General features: G+C 33.7%; 1 protein-coding gene and 1 long non-coding RNA gene across 3 annotated transcripts in view; one reads left to right on the top strand and one right to left on the bottom strand.

Annotated features, from left to right (window-relative positions):
• LOC147390309 (uncharacterized) overlaps window positions 1–19,006 on the top strand; it is a 29,353-nt gene that overhangs the window by 1,501 nt on the left and 8,846 nt on the right. Inside the window, exons 2-8 of the mRNA XM_086457816.1 lie at window positions 627–755; window positions 1,978–2,099; window positions 2,209–2,419; window positions 2,586–2,823; window positions 3,470–3,620; window positions 4,237–4,544; window positions 15,773–16,581. Coding sequence (XP_086313942.1) covers window positions 627–755; window positions 1,978–2,099; window positions 2,209–2,419; window positions 2,586–2,823; window positions 3,470–3,620; window positions 4,237–4,544; window positions 15,773–16,581 — 1,968 coding nt within the window. The remainder of the gene's footprint in view (window positions 1–626; window positions 756–1,977; window positions 2,100–2,208; window positions 2,420–2,585; window positions 2,824–3,469; window positions 3,621–4,236; window positions 4,545–15,772; window positions 16,582–19,006) is intronic.
• On the bottom strand, window positions 10,225–12,018 carry LOC147390310 (uncharacterized). Of its 2 annotated transcripts, none has more exons than XR_015182878.1 (3): window positions 11,718–12,018; window positions 10,829–10,939; window positions 10,225–10,498 (listed from the first exon to the last, which is right to left on the bottom strand). It is a non-coding gene; the product is annotated as an uncharacterized LOC147390310 (long non-coding RNA). The 2 variants fall into 2 exon arrangements; XR_015182879.1 differs by lacking the exon at window positions 11,718–12,018 and adding an exon at window positions 11,127–11,448.

Raw genomic sequence — 19,006 nt, 5'->3', positions numbered from 1 at the left:
CAAATTTAATGGTTTTGATTTGTCGAAAAAAAAAATTGACAATGAAAAATTTGACATTTTCGTCCGTCAAATTTTATGAAATTCGATGGCCTTAGGCCGTCAAATATAGGCTTTTTTCTTGCTGTGTATGCTTGACATGGGCAAGAACTGAGGAGTTTGTAAGCAGTTTGTGAGCACTCTGAGGAGTTTGTAGTAAAAATGATTAAGAATGGAAATGTAAACTACTTAACCCTAGAAGTAAGGCAGAATTGATGGTACATGATTCTGACTTCTATGACTAAGGCAGAATCAACCACTCGGGTTAATGGGCACACAAGGGCCTAGGCCTTACGCTTGGACTTTTTGTGATCCAAACATTCCATGAATTCTTAATTGTCCTACCTCATTTATTTTATGAGCTCTTTTGTTGATTGGATTAGCACTTGCATGGAAGTTCTTTTTCTAAATAATCTTCTAAATTTCTTCACTTTGCAATCAAAGTTCTATCTCTTACTCTGCAAATAATTATTCCGACTTCCTACATCACAACCTTAAGTCAATTAAAAACTTATTCATTTAATTTGGCTTTGAATTTTGATATTCAATAGTGTGGGTTGCTTAATGAAAAATTGATCTGTTTCATGCAGGAGGTGGAAAGAATTCATCTACAATTATTATTGCCATAGTTGTTCCTTCGTTTGTTGGATTAGTACTTCTCTCTATCATTCTCATTGTCTTTTCATCACGAAGAAGAAGGACAAAGAAAAATTTTGATAGTAAGTAGCCATTGTCAATCATCTTATCTATTGTGATGACTAATTTGATTGAAAAAGACTCATGGAACTACCTGTCTACAAACGCTGATAGAGATAGAAACAAGTTGTTGATCAAATTAGTCATGACAACAAGCTAAAAAATCCTATTGAGCTATCGCTTCTCTGTCCCTGGTTCAGTAACATACCTTTTGGGTCTAACTTTTATTAAGTTTTTTCATTAATTTCTTAAATGTCATTTAGTGTAGACTAATTGTGAACACCCGAAAGTTGTTCTCACATTGTCCCATATCAAGAGAACTATGCCAGTAGTCCCTATTGGAAGACTTGGTCTCCAGTTGATCTGGTTTAGATCATATAAAATGGTTTTTTTTTTTCCTGGAATATATGTACAAAACTGAAATACAAAAGAACAGAACAATCACAAAATTGTTTTTAGTATCTTCTGCCTTAATCTTTTTTTTTCCTTGCTACATTTATCTTTGTGACTGAATTTCTTCTAAGATTTTTAGAGTTCATTTTGGGGTGAAAAACATAGAGTTCTTGCTTCTTTGTGCCTATGCTAGGCATAAAGAAATTGAAGGAACTCATTGATTCATGCGTTCTGAAATGCAAGCAGGCTATCTATTAACACCATAGCATCACATTTGCTGAAACAGTAGGCGAGCGGGACTTAGTCATGCTCCCACCCTTACTAAGACCTGTTGGACCCACATGACTGGCACAGACACTAAATAACAGCTCATCCCTCTAGAGTTCATGACCAAGATTATATTAAAAAAAGAGTCGTGCTGAAGTAACATTGTGGGGAGCATTTTTGACGTATATGTGTGGTATAATCATAGTTGCTTTTCATCGAATTCTCACTCATTTCTCGATGAAAAGCATCTATGGTTGTGACACACATCCACGCCAGAAATGTCCCCCACAATGTTACTTCAGCATTTTCCTTAAAAAAGATTCAATTTTTCCCCAATCACAGGCTTTCAAAATGAAATTCAAATCCAACATTGAAAAATTATCATTTTTAGATATTAAAATTTTTTTTTACTATATTCGAAAAAAAACTCTGATCAATCAATTTCACAATTTGAGATTTACGTATGTGATACATCTGTGAGAGTACATTTCTCCTAAGATGTACGGATTGCTAAATGTTACACATTGAAAGTCAATAATCTTTACTCACTTGATACATATTTCCCATTTCCTTATCTTGGTGAAGATGGGGAGGAGATTACAAATGTGGAATCATTGCAATTCGACTTTGATACAATAAAAGCAGCTACTGATAATTTCTCTGATGCTAATAAGCTGGGCAAAGGTGGATTTGGTGCAGTTTACAAGGTAACTCAAAGGTTAACATGCACACACACAACAAAAAAAAACAGAAACAATAATTTCATTTGAATCAGCCTTTTTTTTTCTTTTTCCAAATTCTTGTTATATGTTCTAGGGTAGGCTATCTGATGAACAAGAAATAGCAGTTAAGAGGCTCTCTAGAAATTCTGGACAAGGTGAAGAACAATTTAAAAATGAGGTTCTATTAGTGGCTAAGCTTCAGCATAGGAATCTCGTTAAGCTCCTAGGTTTTTGCATCGAAGGAGAAGAAAGACTCCTGATCTACGAGTTCGTGCCCAATACAAGCCTCGATCACTTTATATTTGGTTTGGCTCCATTCCTTTTTTTCATTTATTTTGCACTCATCAGAGAGAGATTCCTTTTATTAAAATTATTATTTTTTTATAGTATTACACAGAGTATTCCTAGTTTGATATGGACTTGCCATATTATCTGAGGCCTAACTCATTTTTTTTTACTTGGATGATGTAGATCCAACAAAGCGTGCATCTTTGAACTGGGAAATGCGTTACAAAATCATAGGAGGGATTGCTCGAGGGCTTCTCTATCTTCATGAAGATTCTCGACATAGAATTGTTCATCGGGATCTAAAAGTCAGCAATATTTTGTTAGATGCGGAGATGAACCCCAAAATCGCAGATTTCAGCATGGCAAGGCTCTGTGTAATGGATCAGACTGAAGGCACAACTAATAGAATAGTGGGAACATAGTAAGTACTATAATTCTGAATAATGTTGTTCATTATTTTATAAAATTTCAGATTATTTGTCCTTGTTTTTTTTTGTTTTTTTATTTTACCAATGTATGATGATAAATATATTCGGGAAGGCCAAAGAAAAAAATATGACTAGCAGGAAATTTATTTATTTAAATAAAAAATGTTAAAGTTTGCTATCATCTTTCGGGGGTGGTTCAAGGGACATATGTAAAAACATATGTAAAAACAATGGTTTTTCAAAATATGGGTTCGATGCTTTGGATTGAGCTGATTTTTTGCGAGGATGGTCACTATGATGAGAAGATCATCCTCGCAAAAAATCAGCCCAATCTGAAACTTCTAAATCCATCAAAAGTGATTTACAAATTATTGATAAAAATTGGCAAAAAACGATGGTCCACATTCTAAATCACTTTTAATAGGGTTAGAAGTCTCAGATTGGACTGATTTCTTTTTTCGGATGATCTTCCCATCATAGAAATCATCCTCACAAAAAATCAGCTCAATCCAAAACTTCTAATCCATATTTTGAAAATTTATTAATGTTACATTGTTTTTACATATGTTTTTTCATATGGCCCTTGATCTTGACCCATCATCTTTGATATCGAGTTATTTTATTGGTAATGTCATGCAGTGGATATATGTCCCCAGAGTACGCAATGCACGGTCAATTCTCAGTGAAGTCAGATGTTTATAGTTTCGGTGTCTTGCTTCTGGAGATTGTGAGTGGTCAGAGAAACAACAGTTTCCAAGAATCAGAGCATTTTGAAAACCTTCTAAGCTATGTGAGTGTAAATATTTGGTCATATTATTTTTTTTTTAATTGGGTGATTTAGACATAACTTTCAAAAAATGTTTCTTGATTATACCACCCTATGTTTTCAAATTGATGGCATACCATTTACCTTGATATTATTTAAGAAATTGACCAAAAAAAAAATGACTTAAATGTGCTCTTCTTCAACCTCTTAACAACAACCTAGTTTTTTCTCCTCCGAAGTTGAATTCCATCATCTTAAATCTCTATGATAAAATTTTGTACCCTCATCTTAAACCTTCAAACTTCAAGAATAAGATATACATGAATGGTTTTCTACAAGAGATTGAAGACGTCGATGAATAGCTAAAAATAATTTAACATTTTAGCAAGAAAATTTCATTGTCTTTAATTTGTCTAGAGATGAAGATGATGGCATTTAGGTCATGTTATGTTTGTGTCTTAGAGAAGATCAGGTCAAATGGTATTCCATTGGTTTGAAAACAATGGGGTATCTATATTATTCGACAATTCTAGGAGGGGTATGTTTGAACAGCCATTTTTATTTAATAGAGAAGTTTAGATCGTATATTTTCGAAGACATAGATTCAAATTTATGATACATGCATGTTGAATTATTGCAGGCATGGAGACATTGGAAGGACGGAACATCTTTAGAGTTTATAGATCCAACATTGAGGTATAGTTTTTCGACAAGCGAAGTGATGAGATGCATCCACATTGGGCTATTATGCGTTCAAGAAGATGTTGTAGATAGGCCAACAATGGCAACTGTGGTTCTTATGCTCAGTAGCTATTCTGGCACTCTTTCCCTACCTTTACCACCTGCATTTTGCGTGCATGGTAGAATGAAGTCAAACATGCCCATGAGTAATTTAACACCGCCATCGACTGTGAATGAGGTGACAAATACTGAACTATACCCTCGATAATCATATTGGTTTATTGTATATATGGGCATCATCATATATACACAAGTTAAACTTCTACGAATGAGGCAATTACTTATTTTCTTAAGACATTATTAACTAGAGCTTGTCATTGCCATTTATGGCAACAAGTATGTTTGTGCTATTTACATTTGGGAGGTGTGAATATCATTTAAATCATATTGGATTATATGAGTGTTATTATCATATACAAGTGTATGTTCACAAATAAAACTAGATGATCTTTTGAGACATTATTAAGTTTGGGTTAAGTAGCCAATGCAATATGGTTTTTCGAGAACATGTACATTCAACCCTCAAAGGGGCACAAGGTGAGTAATTTTTCAAACAAAATTTCTTATTTTGTGGCCAAGATTTCTTACAAGGTATGAGGGAATTAAAAGAACTATTATCATTGTCAGACACATGTTTGGATCCTGATTCCTTGTTGGTGGGATTCCAAATGTTAGATACCACAAACTTGATCCCTCATCTTAAGGAGGAAGTAAAGAAAAACAGAGTATGCTATGAGTTCTTTCATCTCTCGACTGTGGTCTGTACTGAGAGAGAATGGAATTAGAACCACAGCGACTATAACCAATTTGTTCTTTAATTCATCAACAAAAGAAGGCGTTACCTTTCGATCGATGGGGTAAACCTAATCTTGCATTTTCGCAGGGATAATCCGATAATCCTAATACCATCAATTTCACAGGGTGTATTACTAAATACACAAAAATATTTTACCTGTAGGTAGGGCCGAAGTCAGGATTTTCTTGTTGGGACAAACTATAATTAACAGGTAAGGTTGAAGAACTTGAAGATGACAGGAATTAAGGGTTTTGGTTACAAAAATAAGGGTATCCCATATAATCACTAATGTAGTAGGGATCTCTAAATCACCCATAAAATTGAGAATTGGGGGCAACAAGGTCGAAAGGGTTAAGCTTCACTTTGAGAAAACATAGGGTATCTCAAATATTCACCGAAACATAAAGAAGTGTCTAAAATACCCCCACAAAAAATAGGGGAGGGGGTGGGCAACTGACCCTTCTCTCTCCCCCCCTTGTTGGGTCCCTACACCAACTACGCTAAATGTAGTCATAAACTCTTTATTGGACCTTCTTCTCAAATTAGATGAATTTAATTATTAATCATATATAGCATATTATTGGACCTTCTTCTCAAATTTGATAAGACCCATTTTTTTTTTTTTTTTGTTTGATCAAGTATGGTTGAAGGGACCCCTCCTTAAATGTGGAGTTTATATATATGAAAAAAAAAATTCATGCTCTTCCCTAAAAAAATTCCATATCATTAGGGTGTAAATTTTATCACCAAGGTGATGTAGTGGAATATCATTGGTCAAAGCATCAATCAATTGGCCTTCCTTGCAGCTCTCAAATTCGATGGGAAGGGCCTTCCTAGAATTAATGATATGCTAATTCCATTAGCAATACTTTAATTTTGTTCAAAATCTAAATATTATTTAGTGCCCTTTCATAAATAGGTAGGCATTGTAATATTTGCCTCGATTATATAAATATATAGTTGATGCTTCCATTCCAATTTGTGATGCCTTCTCAATCCTCACTTTGAGTTAGTTTAGTTAGTTTGAGTTAACGAGTCTTCTGTACTAATTAAATAATAAAAATTGACTTGGCTTGAATCATGTTTCAATTGATATCATAATTTATTTTTCTGCAATTTGAATTGGTTTGAGGCTCCAATTATCTTTGTAAAATATTCACATGTATATCTATGATGGAGACATTTATAAAGTTCATTTCTTTTCATAAAAATTAATTAATTGAAATTTTTGTAATTTTTTTCCTATTTATGTTGAACATACCTCCTATTTCTCAAGTCTATTTTATTAGTTCACACTATATGGCCTTATTTTACTTACCCTTTTAGTCATATCTAGCAAACCACAATGTGCATGACGTCCATGATTATCATATATATATATATATATATATATAGGGAAATGTTCAACACCAAACATTTTTGCAAAACATTTTTCAAAACATGGGTTAGAAATTTTGGAATGGGCTGATTTTTGGTGATGATGATCTCCTAGAGATCATCCTCACAAAAAATCAGCGAAATCATCATCACCAAAAATCAGCCCATTCCAAAACTTCTAACCCCATCAAAAATGATTTACAAAAAATGGACGGTCCACAATTTTTCAACTTGTAAACATGGGGTTAGGAGATCATCCTCACAAAAAATCAGCCCATTCCAAAACTTCTAACCCCATCAAAAATGATTTACAAAAAAAGGACGGTCCACGATTTTTCAACTTGTAAACATGGGGTTAGAAGTTTTGGAATGGGCTGATTTTTGGTGAGGATGATCTCCTCGGATGATTTTTCAACTTGTAAACATGGGGTTAGGAGATCATCCTCACAAAAAATCAGCCCATTCCAAAACTTCTAACCCCATCAAAAATGATTTACAAAAAATGGACGGTCCACGATTTTTCAACTTGTAAACATGGGGTCAGCCCATTCCAAAACTTCTAACCCATGTAGGACAAAAATGGTTGACTAAAATGTTGGCCAAAATGTTTGGTACTGAAGGAGACCATATACATATATATATATGGGAAATGTTTAGCAACAAACATTTTGGCAAAACATGGGTTAGAGATTTTGGAATAAGCTGATTTTTTGTGAGAATGATCTCTACGGTGAAGAGATCATTGTATATACATAAGGAAATGTTCAACACCCTAAGCTTTACCCTACAATTTAACAAACGTGTTTTGTCTTACATGGGTTAGAAGTTTTGGAATGAGCTGATATTTGGTGAGGATGATCTCTATGATTAGAAGATCATCCTCACCAAAAATCAGCCCATTCTGAACTTTTTAGCCCCATGTTTACAAGTTGAAAAATCGTGGACCGTCCATTTTTTGTAAATCATTTTTGATGGGGTTAGAAGTTTTGGAATGGGCTGATTTTTAGTGAGGATGATCTCCTCACTATAGTAATCATCCTCACCAAAAATCAGCCTATTCCAAAACTTCTAACCCATGTAAGACAAAACACGTTTCGTAAAGTGTAGGGTAAAGCGTAGGGAGGTGAACGGGACCCATATCTATATATATATAGGGAGCGGTTCGGCGGCCCTAAAGTCTAACAACTTCGTTGCCAAGTTTTTTTGGGCGTTAGATCGAGTGGCATCGGACGGTTCGGATAGAAATCACGGCTTTAAAGTTAAAAATCACGTTTTTACAAGTTGCCCCCTAATCAATCAATTAATTCTTTATTAAATCCCTCCTTTTCTTCATACACGAACCTCTCTCTTCGCACTCTCTCCCTGTTCTTACATAAGAACCGATTCGGCAAAACCCTCTTCTTCTTCGAACTCTCTCACCGGAACTTCGACGCCAACTGTAACTCTCACTCCATCTTCGCACTATCTCTCTCTCCCTCTTCTTACACAGAACCGATTGTAAAAACCCTCTTCTTCTTCGAACTCTCTTTCCAAAAGGGAACTTCGACGCCAACTGAAACTCTCACTCCATCTCAGAACTGAAACTCTCTCGCCCTCTAAAATCCCTCTCTCTCTCTCTCTCTCTCTCTCTATCTCTCTCTCTCTCAAGAGAACCCAATGGTTCTCCATCGGATTTTGGCACCCAAACAACAGTTCTCGCCATTGCTGTCGCGTGGACATTGCTCAAGAGGTTCTTGTACTGAGTTTTAGTTGAATTACCCATATTATAATTGACATTGATTCGTATATGAAATGGTGTATGTTAGGAAAACAAAATGGAACTGTTATAATTTTTTTCTTCTTGAATTGTACTCTGAATTTATGAAATGGTGTATGTTTATGTTGGGCTGAAAAAATTATAAATGAATGTCTACGGAAAAAATGTAGAAATAGTTCCCAATATGTTTATGTTGCAATAAATGGCCAGTTGGGTTAGGATTTCATGTCCACCAAATGAAGCTATCACATGTTGGTACATAGGTACCAACATGTATGGGTCAACTCATATATGGTCCCATAGGTGTCGAATTTAGGTAGTTACGATTTGGTTAACAATTCTGAATGTCAACCAAGAAGCATGCTTCAAAACTTGTAAGTTTAAGATTAAGAGTTTTACTTTCAATTTGGTAAAAAATCCTTCACTATCACAAAAGATTGGAGTGGTAGAGAAGGGTTCAACCCTCAAACATGCAATTTAGCTATGGCCTTCACTATCAGAAGCAATTGCCTTTTCTTTCTTTTTTCCAAGGAACCAAATAATATTTCATAAGCAAATCCTACAGAGTCCATACAATTGTAAATATCAGAAGCAATTTCCTCTTCTATTTTTTTTTCAAAGGAACCAATAATTTTTTATCAGCAAATCCTACAGAGGCCTGTACACACCACCACCAATGATTTGAGTTCTTATACTAAGACCAATTTTCATAAACCAAAACACTTGTGAATGCCACACAAATCTTGAGGACCATCTAACCATTTTTTTCCACATGTTGGGAGTTTGTTGATTGTGATATTCTTTTTTTCTAATCTTTAGGTTCATGTCTTCATTACCTGGGCTTTGTTGTTGTCATCATCACCAACAAGGCAGAGACTGATTCAATGTATACAAAACTTTGCCAATTCAAGAATATTAGATTGTCTCTTCCAGCATATTCCATTGAAGCTTGGTACAACAAATAGCTTGAAGAAGAAAGACGTTGAGCTTCCAACATGAGTGTCTCAGGCTGCTAGTGCAGCAACACGTGCAATCACAACAGGCTCTTTATTGTTTTCTATCAAAGGTCTTTGGCATGTTGGGACCGAGGGAATGGCATCACTTGCTGGTGCAATCAATGTCCTCAAAGGCAACAATGATTGGAGGACACCAAAAATGATGGTTTCACCTCCGGGAGGCACCCATCAGAGAGAAGGTTGCATCAAATGATGTTTGCGGACAGAGATTATGAAAGGGTCGAAGAGATGGGCTTGGGAGAGTGGAGGACATGAGCTCAAGACCACATGTTGGAAATACAGAAAAACTTCGGTAATTATTTGGGAATATACCATTTTCAAAATGTATTCATAAAAAAGTCACAGTATTACACCAACAGCTGATGAGGTTTCCAAAGTTGCTATCTTAAAGAGAATCATAGACTCCAAATAAAGATCCATTGTTGAATTTTTTTTGTTGCTTAGAGCTAGATTCATTTTTCATCTAATAAGTTCATAGCTTTAAGAGTTGGTGACACAAAATTCACAACTTCAAGGACAGATGACTCTGTTGTGTCATCTTAGCTCTGTTATTCTTACCTTTCGGTCAGCTTAGTTCAAAAAAAAAATAAAAAAAATTGAAGAATAAAACTGATAAATTTAGACCAATGATGGTTGCTGTAACAAATCTTTGAGATGATTATAGATCTACCCAAGCAAAGCAATGGCGCCAATCTTTTAGATAGTTTACTTTGAATAAAGGGTAATATACCCCTCAATGTGTGAAGGTCATTGTCAAACAGAATACAAAAAGAAGAGTAATAACAGGTCTGGCATTAGCCATCAGCATCCCCACTTGGTAATTCTATTGACATTCCAGCTGCAATAATAACTTTCTTATTAAAATTTCAAAACTAAAAAAATCAATAATAGCAGATTAAAGCTGTGGACTATTTTAATTAGAGCTTCTATTAGCAACCCAACTTTTATACCCCAATTTGTTAAATTTTTTTTTTATCACATCCCAATTAAAGATTATTACACTCTTCAAGCATTACAAAGGTTTGGCTCATATTATAATCTCAACATTACAAAGCATTATAACAAACACACTCGTACAATCAATTCCAATTGTTGTTTACAATTATGATTAGGGTCTGGCATTAGCCATCAGCATCCCCACTTGGAAACATCGAAGTTTCAACCATTTATGTTTTGCTGGTACCCGAGTTGCTACCAAGTCCTCGTATAAACTCATCTGCACAAATCATTCAAAAGTTATAAGCTTGAACACTGAATATGCAGATTAAGTTATAAGCAAGTGACCACCATGTTCAAAATTTATAAGCTCCCCACATTGCAGAAACTTCAAAAGAGAAGGGTTGATGCAGGTACTGATTGCATAAAATCAGGATGGGTTTTAACCTGATTGAATGTAACTAAAGTTTTAATTTCGCAGCAATTCATTTATTAAGTTAGGGGATTGCTATTTGATATGATTTGGGAAGAAAGGATTGGTGTTATAAGTAAAAAAAAATTGGTGTTATAAGACATGGACTGATGGACAACACAATAGCACATAACATACCTTCTGTACGCAACAGGTACAACTCCCAACTCTGTATTGAGCAATGTATTGGAAGACAGGTTGAGAGAGATCAAAATGGTGCTGAGGAGAGTTACACCAGCCCCCCCGCACCTGCATTGTTTGGGAGAACATTGTTTGGTGGGAAAAAATTAGTGACTGACCAAAATGGAGCCAAGCAAGCACCACCTTGTATGTACACAAGAATACATATGTGAATTTTTTAGAACAGTAATACATGGAAACATGGTGTTTACAATACCAGGTGAGAACTATAATTAGCAAAGAAAAGTTAAAGGACCTGTGTAAGTTTTATGAGAGCAAAGCTGAATCTAACAGCACTATAATAAGAGCTTTTTGAACAGATCTGTACACTAGATTCTTCATTGCTGTCGTGGGAAATGATCTCGATATAGGCACTTGTAAATTATGAAAAATTAGCATTAGAAGTGCACATGTCTTTTAAAATTTTTCCTACTTTTAAAAGATTTCTTAGTGAACAATGGTAAACAAGTTCGGGTTCGACCATTATTTGGTAGGGTTTTAGTTCAGATTAGTCGAAATCAGACTTCATAATTTTTTTTTTGGGATAAAACATCATCTTCAAAACCCATCATATTTAACCTTCTTAAAAATCATATCTTGTTCTTAAGATAAAAAAAAACAGGAAGAAAAAGCGAGAAGAACCCTCTTCTTCATATGGTAAAAACTACAAAATTTACAAGGGTAACAATTACAACCCAAAAAAAAAAACCTGATTTCTTTAAAATTGTCTAAGTAAAAAAAAAAAAAAAAAACCCATCCACATTATCTTTCAAATTCAAGAACTACAATAATAAAAAAATTAAATACCCAATCGATTTTCCTAAAAAATAAAGAGTTAAATAAATACCCGTTCGATCGAAATAAAAAGAGATTGACGGCGATGGCGACGGCGACGGCGAGAGAGGGTTGAGAGAGCTCCGAAGACGATGAGATCTCAAGTAAGTTCGAACTGAAACTAGAGAGATCGAGTCACATTCGTCGGCGATGGCTTCGGGTCGTTCGAACTGAAACTTTTGAGAGAGAGAGAGCGAGTGGGCGAGAGAAAGAGAGAGAGAGAAAGAGATGGCGTCAAAGTGAAACTTGAGAGAGAGATGGGTTTTCGAGCGAGAGAGAGAGAGATGGGTTTCAGTTGGGTTTTGTGAGGGAGAGACATTCGAAGAAGAGAATGAGAGAAGGCTTAGGGACTTAAAATAGAATAAAATATTTTTATAGGGGGCAATTTGTAAAAACGTGATTTTTAATTTTAAAACCGTATTTTCCATCCGAACCGTCGGATGCCACTCGATCTAACGTCCAAAAAAACTTGGCAACAAAGTTGTTAGACTTTAGGGCCGCCGAACCGCTCCCATATATATATATATATATATATATATATATATATATATATATATATATATATATATATATATATATATATAGGGGGGCGTTCAAGGGCCAACTTTTTAGCAAACTTTTTGGCAAAACATTTTTCAAAACATGGGTTAGAGGTTTTGGAATGGGCTGATTTTTGGTGAGGATGATCTCTACGGTGAGGAGATCATCATCACCAAAAATCAGCACATTCAAAAACTTCTAACCCCATCAAAAACAGTTTACAAAAAATGGACGGTCCACGATTTATCAGCTGGTAAACATGGGTTAGAAGTTTTGGAATGGGCTGATTTTTGGTGAGGATGATCTACTCACCGTAGAGAACATCCTCACCAAAAATCAGCCCATTCCAAAACCTCTAACCCATGTTTTGAAAAATGTTTTGCCAAAAAGTTTGCTAAAAAGTTTGCCCTTGAACGCTACTCATATATATATATATATATATGGGTTCCGTTCATTTTATTGTGTATGATATCTTTGATATCTATTTTAAAATAATCAATTCTATTCTTTTTTTCTTATAATGTTGCAAAGTTTATAAAATTTATTAAATGATTACTTCCTCTCATCTTTTCTCTCTCTCTCTCTCTCTCTCTCTCTGTTTTTCTTTGCTTTCTTGCACTATAAGATAGCTGGAAATGGATATGTGGGTCTTTGTGGGTTTCTTAAAGTTATTGGATCAAAACGGATCTGATCTGAGATCTTATCTGATTCACTGACAGCCCATCCTCCCACAATATGTAGTTGTTGTACAAGTTTATTGAACTGTTATGTTGGAGCCTTAGCAGAATCCAAATTGGTGATCTAGATTTAAAGTTATTGGATCAAAACGGATCTGATCTTAGGCCTTATCTGATTCACTGACAGCCCATCCTCCCACAATATGTAGTTGTTGTACAAGTTTATTGAACTGTTATGTTGGTTGGTCAATAATTATCATAATTTTTTATTAATTAATCAACTTATTAGAAAAAATTCCCTTTTTCTTTGCGTCAAGTGAAACTGATTAGTAAAATAATTCTCCTAAATAAAGGGATCACAGCCATAGATTTTAAGTGAGTCTTTGTTTGTTTTTGACCTTGCAGATTCTCTTTTCCTTATTTTCAAGCGTTTACATCTTTCCATTACTTTTTTTATGAAAAAAGAAAATTCTTTTATGGGGTTTTATTTCTTTTCTTCATGGGAGAGCAAAGAATATTCTTGAATTTTTAAAAACTTCACAACCTCCCTACACCATCGACTTTGCCCAATTCTAAACAAAATTGTCTTTAGTCAATTTCAAAGCAGCCATTGCCCGTAGCCAGAATGATTATTAGGTAGATTTTTGGAAGACTTTTGTGGGAAGTACATCGACACTTAAAGCGACAATTTAATTATTTTTAATAAAAAATAAATTCGACACTTAAAGTACTAATTTATTACTCTTTTTGATAATTTTTAAAAAAATTGATATTAATTTTATAAATAATTTTAATTATATGTTTTTTCTATAATTTCCCCTTTAGAAAAATTTAAGTCTTTAGAGACCTACTTCTTTGTGAAAAAGTAAGGACCCTTGAAATGACTTGTGATTGGAGTGAGCAAGTACTTTCCTTCAGATATATCCTTATTTCAGATGACTAATAAAATTTGATAATTGTTATTGGCACCTCAACTTTTATTTATTACACTCCAATTTTTTAAATTATTTATCACATCTCAATGAAAGATTAAAACACGTCATTCAAATATTATAAAGGTTTGACTCAAATTATTATCTCAACATTATAACATTTGTCTAATTAACATTTGCAATAGTTGTTTACAATTATGATTAGGTTCATATAAATCTTAAACTCAAAAACTAGAAATCTAGCAAGAATAAAATGAAAGAGAACTTTTTTGGTACCTCAATTTTTTTTACTTATCCTCGATCATTTATTTATTTTATTGAGATATTTACAAAAACATGCACGAGTTTTGTTCTAATTGCGATTTTCGTACACTATTCATTTTTTTTATAAAAACATGCACACGGTATACTATTCACTTTAAAGCATCTACAAACCCATAAGTTTAAAATTGACGAACTTACGAATTCGTAGATATTGAAAGTGACGATCCTATGAGTAGATAGACGCGTAAAAAGTGAAAAATGTATAAGGTGCATGTTTTAGAAAGTAAAATGAAAAGTGTTCTAAAATTTGAATTTCGACATATACAATGCACGATTCGGAGATTCATCCTATTTTCTTTATCCATAATTGGATGTAATAAGTAAAGTTGGGGTGCCAATAACAATTCTCTATAATTTTGTTGGACTTTTCTGATCCCAACCATTGGTTGAGGCTCTCCATCAACATGATCATTCGGATTTGAGGAAAAATGTAGATTTCCCAAAGTTGAACTTCTAGGGATCAACACATAGAGATTTTTTTATTGGGAATCCCTAACATCCCAACCGTCATTCTTTGAGACTATCATTTCCAATTTCTTACATGGATATAATTTTTCTGCAAAATATAGTCTCATCCCACTGTTTAAGCTTCCATCACTGATGGCTTGAGTACTAAAGATCTCAAGAAAATTAACTCTAGAAAAAATTAAAGTAGATTAGTAATCATCTTCTAGAAAATTTGTGTACTTTGTTTCCTTGATTCAGACGGAGATTGACCCAAAGCAGGCAGTCAACCCGCTTCAAATTTTGAAGGAACCTATTGTTATAAGACATGTGATGTTTTGAATTTATTTTACACGCTACAATTTAACTAAAATTTGAAATACCTTTTTAAAATGCCACGTGTAATATCATACAGAGGGTTTCTTCTAAATTTTAAAGCGGGGTTTAAAGTTTTTTTTTTTTTTTTAAAGATGTACCAGTCAGCAGGGACGAAAGTCTTGCTTGCGTAAGGGTTGCTGACCCAAGAAAATTTATTTCTAGAGACAAAGTGCCAAACGTTCACACCACGTCAAACATGCATCTGAGATCAAATGTCTTAGGGATTAGTATCTTTAATGCATGGTTTTCGTTCATTTTCTCTATAAATTTTCAGGACACATTCTCTTACCTCAACCGCTCGTTTGCTTAAGGACCTCAAACTTGCATTGTGTTTTGTAATTACCAAGTGTCCGCAACGTGTCAGTGGCAGTTTAAAGATAATAAATATCCTGAGTGGCCCCGTTTGTTTGCGTGTAAAACTGCGCATCAACGTGTCGAGTCTGAGTTTGACGCGAAACTTGCAAGTCTAACACGCCATCTAGTTTAAATTTGCTATTTTCCTTTTTACAAAAAGAGCTTGATGTCCTTCAATTGAAAATGCCGTGAACGACACTTTGTTGGGTTCACTATTAAACTGAAAGTGCCGATTTATTACTGTTTTTGATAAATAATTTTAATTATAGATTTTTTTTTTTTTTTTTTTTGATAATTTCTCCTTTTCTAAATTGGGACTACTTCCAAGTCTTCTAAATAGAATAATCCGTAATTAAAGCAATAATTCATTAACCCATATATTATATTAATTACTAAGAAGCGTTTCCAATCCAAATCAGCCAAAAACAAGCAATGGGTTCCTGGCAATTGCTCTTCTTTCTTTGTGTCATCCTCATACATTATGATCTTATCATAGCCCAAATGTACAATTGTCCAGGCGCCGATTACAATAGAGATAGCTCATTTCCTGTTAATGTCAACCTCCTCCTCGCTTCTTTATCATCTAATGCCATACCCAATAACAAATTTTACAACACCACCATCGGCCAAAGTCCCCCCGATAAAGTGTATGGTCTTTACCTTTGTAGGGGCGACGTTACAGCCAAAGCATGCAAGAATTGTGTAAAGGATGCAAGCAAAGCCATCATCCAACGTTGTCCAACCCAAACAGAGTCAATTGTAGTATATGATGTGTGTATATTGAGGTACGCTAATCGATCCATCTTCTCTAACATGGAGATTGAGCCTAGTTGGTATATGTCGAATCCGAACATTATCTCAAATCCAGATAAGTTTAATGAGATATTAAACCAGTTGATGGATGGCCTTATAACAGGAGCTACTAATGGATCTTCACCTAATAGTTTTGCAACTGATGACGCACACTACATAAACTTTCCGAAAATATATGGGCTAGTGCAATGCACACCAGATTTATCTGGACCTGATTGCCACAGATGCTTAAGAATTGCTGTGGATCACATTCCAAATTGTTGCAATGCAACAGCAGGTGGAAGAATTATTCAACCAAGTTGTAATATAAGATTCGAGGTTTATCCTTTCTATGAATCTTCACCACCTCCCCTCGCTTCTCCTCAACCATCGCTGCCGCCACCACCACCACCACCTCCTCCGACTATCACAAATTGTAAGTATACACTTGATCTTGCTATATATATATATATATATATATATATATATATATATCATTGATACATTAATTGATCACATTTTGATTTTGTTTCTTTGCTTATGGCATGTGAACATAATTTGAAAGTTAAAAATTACCTTTTGAAAAATGGTTCAATTATAATTTTATATATATATATCATTGATACATTAATTGATCACATTTTGATTTTGTTTCTTTGCTTATGGCATGTGAACATAATTTGAAAGTTAAAAATTACCTTTTGAAAAATGGTTCAATTATACTTTAAGAACTTGGTAAGTCACAAGGATACCTACTTCTAATATAATTTTTAGAAAATTGAAAACAAATATGGTTTTAATATTGTTTAAAATATTTTTTTATATAAATTCAGCATAGTCAAAACCCTATCACAAAGATTTGGGTTCAGCGTCTTTATTTCAATCTATCTAAAGTGACATATAAATAAATATAAAAATAGGTTTTATATATTCTCTTTAATTAGATTATAAGAACTTTATTTACAGTACAAGAATCAATCAGTCTTAATGTTACAAATACACTATCCTAATCCTCCTCATTCTAATCAAACTCAATAACTTTATCTGCTTATCCTATTGAGATTTGTTTTGGAGTATCATGTACAATTGATTAGTATGCTTCATATACGATACTATATCCTTTGTTTAGCCTTAGGATATTTTCAAAGTGTATTTATTGCACTTTGAAAATTGGAATCAAACAATAAATACAATTTTCAAAGTGTATTTATTGTACTTTAAAGTGTGCCATTGGGCACACATTACCAAAATCCTACTTATATTTGTAATGTTCATTGTTCTTTTAATATTGAATAATAATTTTCTTACACCTCTTTAACCTACACCCCCCCTACCATGGCTTGTGTTAGAATTATAGATCTTTTTCTCAAGATACACAATTGTATATATTTATGGGATGTACAAATCGATGGTTTATTTCATTTCACATCAGGGAGAGTATGTCAAAGGGGGATTAAAAAATCATGACTTTTTAATATTATGAGTCGTAATTTTCTAACATCCCCTGATGCAAGATGGGCTAGAATCATAGATATTTCCCTCAAGAGACTTAATCATACATCCCCATAAATATGTGCAGTTGTGAAATCTGAGGAAAAGAATCTATGATTTTAGTACATGCCACGTCAAGGGGTGTATGGGAGCCTGTATTAGAGGGGAGTGTCAAAATTATTATTCTAATATCATTTAGAGATACCCAACACACTCAATTGTTGCATTTTTTACTATCAAAATTCATTTGTAGTTCTGAAAATTCTAAGGAAATCTTCCTTGTAGAAGTTTGTTACCCACTAATCCTCGTTTTATGAAATTTATTACCTAACAAATCTTGGAATGAGATCCAACGTCATAAAATTTTTATTATGAGATTAATTTATTATTTAGCATACCTTGAAGTGGATTTAAGCCGTATGAATCTATGGCATTCAAAATCATGATCGAATATCACAGGATTATAAAGGACAAAATTATAAGACTTTCAAAAGAATAATTAAAAAAAAAAAAGAAGTTATTTTTTATCGATATACTATAATTTTAAATCTGGGAGTATGTTAGTCATTCATTTTCAACACCCACAATCTGCATTAAAAAAGTTTTTTGTTTTGAATTATTTATGATGAATCTGAAATCTAAAAGTCTGTATCTTAGGATTGTTAATTTTGATAATCCATGTTTATAAAGTAAGGATTTTTTTTTTTATAATAAAACTGCAACAGATAGGTCTGTCCGGTAAATCTCTCAACTATTTATTTGGTCTTTGACAACTCATATAAATTGATGGAAGGGAACGGAACGCGTCTTCCTTTTAGACTTACGAGGCATTAAAAGGTAAAGCATTTTATTCTCTCACTTGGGCCCACTCGTTGGACAAGCCACAGACCCAATAATTATCCTTTTTCATTATTGGACTCAGCCCGGGCTAACCTTCCTCCCTAAATTCTAAACCATTGATGAGAATTGATTAATAACTTGAAAATTGATTTTTACTTACTTAAAAGGACATATTATATTATTTTCATAATTTCTAAATAACACAATTTTCTTTTTCTAGGAAAAATTATTCTATTAAAATGGGAGATTTAGACACAGGCCCTATTTTTTATTGAATATTAGATATAACCCCTAATATTTTGAAATGAACGACATGCCTCCTTTGACCTCAGTTTTCTTTATAAATTAATAGGAAAAGAGTCAAATGCCCATCATCATCTTCAAACTTTTCAATCTCTATGATTTTCTTTTGTATTCTACTTAATCTTATTTTAAGGCCAACGTTTTTCAATTAACCCTGTGTAGAAAATTAAGAGTTTTTTTTAGGAAAAAAATTCATTATTTTCTACTTCTTTAAAAAATTATTTTAT

The sequence above is a fragment of the Akebia trifoliata genome, chromosome 11 (genome assembly GCF_017979445.1).
Source record: "Akebia trifoliata isolate Shusen 1 chromosome 11, ASM1797944v1, whole genome shotgun sequence".
NCBI lineage: Eukaryota > Viridiplantae > Streptophyta > Magnoliopsida > Ranunculales > Lardizabalaceae > Akebia > Akebia trifoliata.
This window is presented reverse-complemented; position numbering and strand designations above follow the sequence as displayed.